The sequence below is a fragment of the Ruditapes philippinarum genome, unplaced genomic scaffold (assembly GCF_026571515.1).
Source record: "Ruditapes philippinarum isolate M1 unplaced genomic scaffold, ASM2657151v2 ctg762_1_1_1_1, whole genome shotgun sequence".
NCBI classification, from domain to species: domain Eukaryota; kingdom Metazoa; phylum Mollusca; class Bivalvia; order Venerida; family Veneridae; genus Ruditapes; species Ruditapes philippinarum.
This window is the reverse complement of record NW_026856516.1, coordinates 180,988-191,437: the sequence shown is the minus strand read 5'-3', so window position 1 is coordinate 191,437 and position 10,450 is coordinate 180,988. Positions and strand designations below refer to the sequence as shown.

General features: G+C 33.3%; 1 protein-coding gene across 1 annotated transcript; it reads left to right on the top strand.

The window, feature by feature from the left end:
- Positions 1-1,730: 1,730 nt before the first annotated feature.
- On the top strand, positions 1,731-9,170 carry LOC132746837 (26S proteasome non-ATPase regulatory subunit 9-like). The gene is made up of 6 exons (XM_060736100.1): positions 1,731-1,850; positions 2,894-2,996; positions 3,610-3,806; positions 6,314-6,415; positions 7,519-7,613; positions 8,450-9,170. The coding sequence occupies exons 1-6, from the start codon at positions 1,764-1,766 to the stop codon at positions 8,481-8,483; spliced, it is 618 nt and encodes a 205-aa protein (XP_060592083.1). The 5' UTR covers positions 1,731-1,763; the 3' UTR covers positions 8,484-9,170.
- Positions 9,171-10,450: the final 1,280 nt, after the last annotated feature.

Here is a 10,450-nt window from a genome sequence, read left to right as displayed (position 1 = left end):
GTCAAGCTGATTGTTTTGCTTGCATCATAATAAACCCTCTTAATGTTTTTGCTGATGTTTTATACTAAATTGAAAACTGTAATGAATATAATTATAGTAAATTTTGTTGGAAATCATTAACATTACAAAATATACAACTGTCAACATTTGAAAATTTGTTTGTATCAAACGTTTAATATCACTGTTTGTTTTCTTCCTAAGTTTTCTGTAATTCTTCTTTGAAATGTTTGATAGTTTCTTTTTCATCTGCTATGCCACTGCCATGAAGAGATATTACAATTTAAGGCGATTCAAATACCAGTTGTCAATTTGTGTTCATGACTGTTACCAATGGAACATGAAAAAATATATACATTTTATTTATACGTGGAAACAAGAATTATGACATTTCTAGAATATATCAATTTATATTTTAATTGCACATATATTTTTTACAGGGACTGAACTTTGTTTATGTGTAAAAAATGAAAATTAAGTCTTGTGTATACCTTTTATCTGGTAATGAAATCTTCTTCTTTAGTGTTCATCATACTGGTCTGTTGATTATTACTCCAGTCGAACCATCTACAGGGATCTATTCTCTTCAGACATACATGAATTTATGTCCATGATTGTTATTCTTATTGTGTGAAATGCTTCAAAACGAGCAACTATTGCAAAATATTGATCTGAAATAGTACATAAAATAACCGTTATTGCTTTTTAGTATAAAAACGGTATTGATTAAGATTCTAAAGCAATTTTGTTTTAAATGTTATCATTATAAGTGTGATATTTTAAATGAAATTTAAGAACAAAACATATAATTATGTTTATAATTTAATGAAACATTTAAATCAATGAGAAATCAGAGTAATTAATGTAAGCAGTAATACATCTTAAGTAGCTTGGTTTAAAAAGAAAAGAAAAATGGTATTTTACCTTGAAATGTTCTTTCATCATCTTATTTTCACAATCCTTTCCTTTATTAAACTCACATCCTTAGGTATTTTATGAAAATTAACGGTATAATCATATCTAGAATTGGAATAACAGAGTGGAATAAAAATGAGATTTTCCCAGCAAGTTAAACACACTAGGGCTTATCAGGTCAGACATTATTTGTTTACATTCATGCCCTGTTAGCCTCTCTCTGGTGATGGAATGTAAAGTATGCATACAATTTGAGAAAGGCCTATAGATCTAATTTAATTCATACGGGGAAGTCAAAGACCGGGCCCGCGAAGCGGGTCCGGGCTTTGGCTTGCCCGGCTATAGACTACACGTGTATATTTAAAAGAAAATCACATAAAAAACAATTAAAAAATATATAAAATTCTATACCTATCAAAGAAATTTTCAGTGTCAGTTCTAGTCGGGCGCCGCCATTTACAATGTAACTCAATGATAAATGGCGGGGTATTCCGATAACGGAACAAATCTCCACTTTTCGGATAAATGATAATCGCCGAGTGTTCCGAATGAAAACGGAAGCGGTACATGTAATACCGAATGACACCTTTAAAACGGAAAGAATGAAAGGAATTTTTAACGACTTCCCCGTCCATAGGCTTTGCCTAATTTCATATTACTGTATTTGAAATAATAATAAAGTTGATGTATTAGGTCCAATAAGGCCTGGATATTAACACGGACTGTAATTATATAAAGCTCGTGATATGATTGTATGAATGTAGATCTGGCAACGGGCATTACTATCATTGGGATAATTATATTTGATTTTTAGTGGTGTCAGGCCCAACAAATACGACAACAACAACAAAATGGCGTCTGAAAAGATGAAACAGCTAATTTCGCGGAGAGATGATCTAGAAGCAGAGATTAAGGCCCTGCATGAAGTGCTTGATTCGGTATTATTTAAATAAATTCTATAATCTACATAACAATATAACCAGCTGTCAAGTGCAGATAAACACATTTTCAGTCATGATACTTATGTCGTAGTAGTCGGATAATTAAATTGCCGGATACAATGACTCTTTTTTTTATATTTTGGCTGACCCATCAGGAACAGTGACACAAACAGGCTTACGGTGTTTAGTAATATGAAATTAGGCAAAGCCTATGAACGGGGAAGTCGGTAAAAAATCCTTTCATTTTTCCGTTTTAAAGGTGTCATTCGGTATTATATGTACCCACTTCCGTTTTCACTCGGAACACTCGACGATTAATATTAATCCGAAAAGTTGAGATATGTTACGTTATCGGAATACACCGCCTTTTATCATTGAGTTACATTGTAAATGGCGGCGCCTATCTAGAACTGACACTGAAAATTTCATTGATAGGTATAGAACTCTATATATTTTTTAATTGTTTTTTATTTGAATTTTCTTTTAAATATACACGTGTAGTCTATAGCCGGGCAAACCAAAGCCCGGGCCCGCTTTGCGGGCCCGGACTTTGACTTCTCCGTATAAATATTCAGTGTGAAAAACATTATAAAACCACGCTATTTTATTTTGATTTATATTAATCTACACTTTATAGATAAAAAAAAAGACAAAACTGAAACTATTTTATGTTGCCTTTTTTGTTGGGTTTGTAAAAATTACCAGGTATGTTAGAGTCCTGGACCATCCCCCTCCTAATTATTTTAAGCAAAATTTGACAAGCTGAACATTTCCTCGCCCATTATTTCAATATATCTAGTCTTTATAGTTTTTATAGACTTTGACAATGATATTTTTTTTCAATTTTTAAAACAACCTGTGGCTTTTTGAAGGGGATATCCGATAATATTGCATGGTAATCTGAAAAGGGAAAAAGTCTGTAGGTTTGGTTTATCAATTGGATACAAAGGTTTTCAAACCTGTATGGCTCTAACAGTCTTAGATAAATGATTGAAAAATATATTTTCAATGTCAGATGTTAGTAACTTTTCATATTTCAGCAAAAGTCTATTGGAATGGAAGGTGCATTAATAGATACAGAAGGATTTCCTCGGGCTGATATAGACATATATTCAGTGAGGCATGCAAGACAGAAAATAATTTGTAAGTATCTTTTCAGAAAATATTGAAGATAAATTACAACCAGGGGCAGCAAATTATTTGTCTATATTGCATAGGTTGTCCTACAGCCTGCACTGACAACTAAATTTTTCAAGAATTTATTGTATAAATATGTTTCGCATGTAAGATCAAAATGCTTATATCACAGAGTGAACACCAAATGTATTATTGCCATAGATAGCATTAACCACATGTGAAAATTTTACAGCTTGGGTTAGTAGGTGATAGTGAAATTGAATACTTGATTGGTTTTTGGATACATTGTATTAAGACATTTTTAAATCTCTTCAAACTTTCTTTGATTTTAGGCATTTTAATTTTTAATTTACAAACCTTCAGGCTTGCACCTGAAAGAATGATCTGCCCTACATTTCTAATCAGCTAAAAGCAATTTGAAATATTTAAGTAGTGGTTTAGTAGGTATATACTATTACAGTATCGCTTTAATAAATATACTAAGTTTTATTTATATGGACTTTAAAATGCCATGAAACTAAATCATTTGCTTTGTGTACATATTTTCTGGTCAGAACTTAAGCAATTTCATGACTCCTATCTATATAAATAGTGTTATGTTTGAGTGGTATGACTTCAGGTTTACAGAATGATCATAAAGCATTAATGGATGAGATTGAGGAAGAGTTATATAGGATCCATGCAGAGGCCAGACTAGCATCACAGGGAACCACACAGCAGGAACCAGCCCATGTACAGGAAGTAAAGGAAATAATTATCAGGGAACCAATCGGAACTGTAATGAGTGTTGACGAAGGCTCACCTGCTGAACTGGCTGTAAGTATTGGTCCAAATTTTGTTTGGTCTAAAAATAGTTCCAAATCAGATTCTTGTTTGAATCCTTATTTATATCTCTCTAAATTTACTAATATTTAGGATTCACTATTAATTTTTCAAAACATGTTATTATAAAAAACATTTCTATATTTAAGATTCTGAGACGTTCATGGCCGAGTGGTTAAAGTCGTTGACTTCAAACCACTTGCCCCTCACCTCTATGGGTTCGAATCCAGACAGGGACTTTGAATTCTTTCATGTGAGGAAGCTATCCAGCTAGCTTATGAAACATCGGTGTAATAGTCAGGTGCCCGCATGTGCCTGAAATAAAGCTCGGAAGGGCACCTTAGGTCTTCTTCCACCACTAAAGCGGGAACGTCGCCATATGACCTATACTGTCGGTGTGACGTAAAACCCAATCAAACAAACAAACAAAAATTTAGATTCTTTACACTCTTGTGTTACTGTAGTTGAAGTCTCACTTTCTTATGTGTTGCCCTTTTACATAATACCTCTCCAAGTTATTTTAAAATACTTAAAGTGACATTATGCCTATGGATCTAAGGGTATATAATTAGTGAGCTGGTTAAAGTCAATATAAATTCATTTTGCCATAATTCCTTTCAATATGATAACTAATAACACATGTCCTCCAAGGTAATTTCTGTAAACATCCATCAGAATTTACCTGAAATATTTAGTTTATTAGAAAGAAGGACAGTCTGCTTATATTTTAGTAAGATTTGTATTTTACTCGAAGCATTTTCAAAATCAGTTCAGCTCAACTGAAAAATGAAAAAAATGATAATGTCACTTTAATGTAAAATGCGAAAGTCTGTCGGTCCTCGGACCTCGCAAACTAAAAATCAGGAGGGCCGAGATAAATTTCGATACAGTCAGTCCTCATGTCTGAATAAAATTTCAGCCAGTTTGAAACAACTTTTGGCCTTCTTAGGCCAAAAGATCAATTTTTATGCCCCCACATAGTGGGAGCATATAGCGTTGCACTTGTCCGTCCGTATGTCTGTCCGTCCGTCCGTCCCAAAATCTTGTGAACGCAACTCCTCTTAAACCGGATGGCAGATTTTGCTTAAACTTTCAGGGATGATCAACCTTAATGTGTAGATGGTAGTAAAGGAAGGAATTTTCGCTGTGACCAAATTTAACTGAATTATGGCCCTTTGTTGATTTTTTTCACCATATACCATATAGAAATTTGTGAACGCAACTCCTCTTAAACCGGATGGCAGATTTTGCTAAAACTTCCAGAGATGAACAACCTTAATGTGTAGATGGTAGTAAAGGAAGGAATTTTTGCTGTGACCAAATTTAACTGAATTATGGCCCATTGTTGATTTTTTCACTATATACCACATAGAAATTTTGTGAACGCAACTCCTCTTAAACCGGATGGCATATTTTGCTTAAACTTTCAGGGATGATCAACCTTAATGTGTAGATGGTAGTAAAGGAAGGAATTTTCGCTGTGACCAAATTTAACAGAATTATGGCCCTTTGTTGATTTTTTCACTATATACTATGTAGAAATTTTGTGAATGCAACTCCTCTTAAACCGGATGGCAGATTTTGCTTAAACTTCCAGGGATGAACAACCTTAATGTGTAGATGGTAGTAAAGGAAGGAATTTTTGCTGCGACCAAATTTAACAGAATTATGGCCCTTTGTTGATTTTTTCACTATATACTATGTAGAAATTTTGTGAATGCAACTCCTCTTAAACCTGATGGCAGATTTTGCTTTAACTTCCAGGGATGAACAACCTTAATCTGTAGATGGTAGTAAACGAAGGAATTTTTGCTGCGACCAAATTTAATAGAATTATGGCCCTTTGTTGATTTTTTCACTATATACCATATATAAGTTGTCAGTGGGGGCATCCGTGTCCTTTGGACACAGTTCTAGTTTTTTTCATTTTTGCTTGTATTCACAGACCCAGATAACCAAAATCACCGCAAGATACAACCAGTTTTTGCTAAGTAATGTAAGCCACCATCTTGTCTTGGATAATTTCCTTACCAAAACATATTTTTTCTCCAATCTTCAAAAGTAAACTTTTGAAAGATGTATTGTTTTCTTATGAATTATGCTAATGTTTTATTTATTTTGTTTCTGTGTATTTTTTTCATACAGTAGTATCTTATAGTTGAGTCTGATAATTCATATTTGCTAAATATTTTTGTTTATAATTTTGGCAATATCCCTCCCCCACCCCTACAAAAAAAATAGTTTTCAGAGTCCGGGCCGGGAATAAATCATCAGGGCCGAAAATAAACCTAAGGATCCCAGTCCTTGTGGCCGGAAGAAAATTTTGACTTTCGCATTGACTGCATAATGTTGTGTTTTTTTTAGTTTTTTTCTTTCCTACTCAATTATCATTTGTTTATGTAGCTTCAACTAAACGTATTTGATTTTTAAACACAGCAGATTTCCTTTGATATTTTGTGCAGATGTCACTATAGCCTACAGATTTTCTATTTTCTATTCAGGGTCTAAAAGTTGGTGATTCAGTGGTGCAATTTGGCTCATTAACTGCTGAAAACTTCCAAGGACTACAAAATATTGCAACAGTTGTTCAACATAGTATTGATGTAAGTATATCTACATTGTTTATATTGATGTATTCACCAAATGATATTGTAATGATAAGAACCTATTTTTGTAATGCATATCGTCTTTTGAACAGATATTCAATGTTTACAGGTGCATGCCTCCAGATGAACCAAAATATTTAGTGACACTCAAACTTGGGGAAAATGCACTAAGATTGTTAGAAAAGTAAAAATATTGAAGTTGTAATTAAATATCTCATGTGCAATTTATGACCGAGTTTGTGATATTTATCACCATATTTCTACTGCATTACTAATGCAGTAGAGACTATTTTTGCATATTTTGACCTCTTTTTGATAATTAACATGGATTGTTAGTGCCATTTGCAATGTATAAATTACTGCATTTGTTGACCATACAATATTTGACTTATAAATACATTTTGAAAATTTTCATGAAAATTAGGTTGAATCAGGAAGGGTGCTGCTTTAAGGATTTCAGTATTAAAAAACAAAAATTGAGCCGCTAAAAGTACAAAACCTTTTCAAAGTGCATGTAATGTGCCGGCTGAGGTTGCTCTATACTGGCAAGCTAGTCACTTCGTTCTTGAAGTTAAGATTTGTGTGAAGATATTTCAGAAATTCTCCCTGGGTTTTATTTAGGGGTGTCACAGTTAGAAAAAATACTTTCCGTTTAAACAGCGACTTAATAACCGTGTTTAACGTACTAATAAAATCTTTAGATTTTTAACATTAACTTTGTTTCTTTACGACAATATATGAGTGACATTCTGTTTTTATTTTGTTGTACTCAAAATGATTATTATACGTATCCGTTACATATATGTAGTAACTATTTTTCCTTTAGCGTCTTACCGTATCCGATCAGATAAAAAATAAATACATTGTTTAGTAAAACTAATATACAAACAAATAGTCATATCTTGTTATAAAACTAACGTAATATTTAAAATCAATTCAAAACTTTTTCAAGAACTCACCTCGGTTATCGGTTATTCAATTTTCTAACAGGATTTTTAGCTAAAAACCGACTGTTCTCGTTTACACAGAAAAACGTTACACCCCTAGTTTTATTTACATGAAATCATGTTAAATCAGGATGTTTGCTTTCAATATTTCAGAAAGCTCTCCCAGTGGCTGTTGTTCGGGATAGTTTAGGTGAAATTATGTTGTTACTGGTGCCTAAAAGATGGAAACCTGATAAAGGGCTATTAGGGTAGGTATTGTTCAACTGAATCTATTCCTGCAACCAGTGCAGACTAAGATCTGCCTTCAGGTTATGGCCTGCACTGTTAGCTATTCAGTCAGTAAATATTTTGATTTTCCCCCTTAAAACGGCGAATAGTTTAGTCCAGATTGAAAGATAAGACAAGTCCATTTATGATATTTAGGGTTGATAATGCTGTCAGATGTGAAGTTTTCACAGGCGTGGCAAGATTCATAACTTGCTACTTGCCAATTACCCCTTAACCCTATGAATTTCTTGAATGGACTTGTCCAGTTTCCGTCTTTGGAACTTTACATTATCGATTTTGTGGATATCAAGATGAAAATTTAAAGTTGGTCAGCTAACAGTAAAGAGCCTGGTCAGACTGCATGGATGTTTGCTGGCCTGGATCTATACTATAACTTAAGCTAAATCACTGTTGGTTCCAGCATGGTGAAAGTTAAAATCCAACTTGCCAAAGCTTCAAAATTTTCTTCCTAGACAGCTGGTACAAATAATTTAACCATCATAGACTTTGAATGTATGTACATGTTGAAATTATCTGAGTCAAGATTGAAATGTGGATTTAATTCATAGTCATTAATCTCATTGTGTTAAATATTTATCTTTTAAGCTGATTATCAAACAACATTCGTTTTTAGCCCACCTGACATCTTTAATGGCTTCAACATAGTAAGATAAAAATTGTGACCTTTTCAAGCAAAGTATTTAGGTGAGCGATCCAGGGCCATGATGGTCTAAAGCCATCTTGGCTCTCTTGTTCTTGAAGCCAATATTGAATTTTCTTGTTTCATTTTGAATTAAATTTTCTACTTTTCTTCCAGGTGTAATATTAAACCAGTGACATCCAGCCGGTAATGTGGTATTGTATGATACCTTTCGAAGAGGAAGACCATGTGCAAGCTTCAAGTTTCCCGGCACAGATCGGTATGGCAAAAAAACTGCCTCTGAGTGAGGCTTTGATGGACACAGAGTAATTAATGTTCATAACTAAACTTCACAAAAAGGTGGAACTTTTTGTTGTTAATAATATTACTATTTGTTTAAATATAAAAAACATTGTAGGTAATAAATCTGTTATAAATATGATGATCCTCGTGGTGAACACTGGTTAAAAGTCACAGGATTTATGGCATGTTACTCATGTATCTTCCGTACTTTTTGTATGAATATGCACTTGTAATTATGAGCTTTTAACTGGATTTAACACCTTCATTACCTTTGAATGACAAACCAAGACACAAAATTTTTATCGGTTATAGACAACTAAATTTTGATTTTTATCAGATGACCTTGCTTGTTTTCTTTGTGAAATAAGTATTACATACATCTTTATAATACACAAGTGCAATATAACATAATTGTGGTGTCAATTTTGCTTATACATTTCAAGAAAAACTGTGTAAATGTCAAAGTAAGTTCATTTTCATAAATTTAAAGGCGTTAACTCGTTTCATAAATAGAATCTCACAATGCTTGTCATATAATATAAAATTTTATCAAACTTGACCAAGAAAACATTATTAACAAACTTATTTTCTAGGAATAGTTTAATAGTATTTGATATTTTATGGACACTATTGTGAGATCCAATATTCATCCATTATTTCTTATAAACACAAGGTAAAGTTACTTAATTCTGTGGTTAAAGTGTTGTTATTTGGTCAAGAAATAAAATTGTAATACCAAGAACAAGTTTGTTTCTTGATTTCTTTGTTGTTGTTTTTGTCATTTCTTAAAATCTGATATGATAAGGGGTCTCCATTCAGGTTTTTTGATATTCATGATGGGACTGGAAATGTTTTTTTCTAGATTTCTGTACCATTTGTAGATCTATACAATTCAGATTATTGGTTCACTCAGTTTTTCTAGAACAATTTTTTTAGCTCACCTGTCACAAAGTGACAGGGTGAGCTTTTGTGATCGCTTTTCGTCCGGCGTCCGTCCGTCGTCCGTCCGTCCGTCCGTAAACTTTAACTTGAAATGACATCTCCTCATAAACCACTAAGCCAATTTCATCCAAACTTCACAGGAATGTTCCTTTGGTGGTCACCTTTGAAAATTGTTCAAAGAATTTAATTCCATGCAGAACTCTGGTTGCCATGGCAACCGAAAGAAAAAACTTTAAATATCTTCTTTTAAAAAACCATAAGAGCTAGAGCTTAGATATTTGGCATGAAACATCTTCTAGTGAGTGTCTACCAAGTTTGTTCAAATAAAAGCCCTGGGATCAAAATTGGCCCCGCCCCGGGGGTCATTGATTTTCCCTATATGCATATAGTAAAAACTTAAAAAATCTTCTTTTAAAGAACCAAAAGAGCTAGAGCTAAGATATTTAGCATGAAACATGTTCTAATGGGTGTCTACCAAGTTTGTTCAAATAAAAGCCCTGGGGTCAAAATTGGCCCCGCCCCAGGGGGTCATTGATTTTCCCTATATGCATAGAGTAAAAACTTAAAAAATCTTCTTTTAAAGAACTCAAAGAGCTATGGCTAAGATATTGAGCATCAAACATGTTCTAATAGGTGTCTACCAAGTTTGTTCAAATAAAAGCCCTGGGGTCAAAATTGCCAGGGGGTCATTGATTTTCCCTATATGCATATAGTAAAAACTTAAAAAATCTTCTTTTAAAGAACCAAAAGAGTTAGAGCTAAGATATTTAGCATGAAACATGTTCTAATAAGTGTCTACCAAGTTTGTTCAAATAAAGCCCTGGGGTCAAAATTGGCCCCACCCCGGGGGGTCATTGATTTTCCCTATATGCATATAGTAAAAACTTAAAAATCTTCTTTTAAAGAACTCAAAGAGCTATGGCTAAGATATTT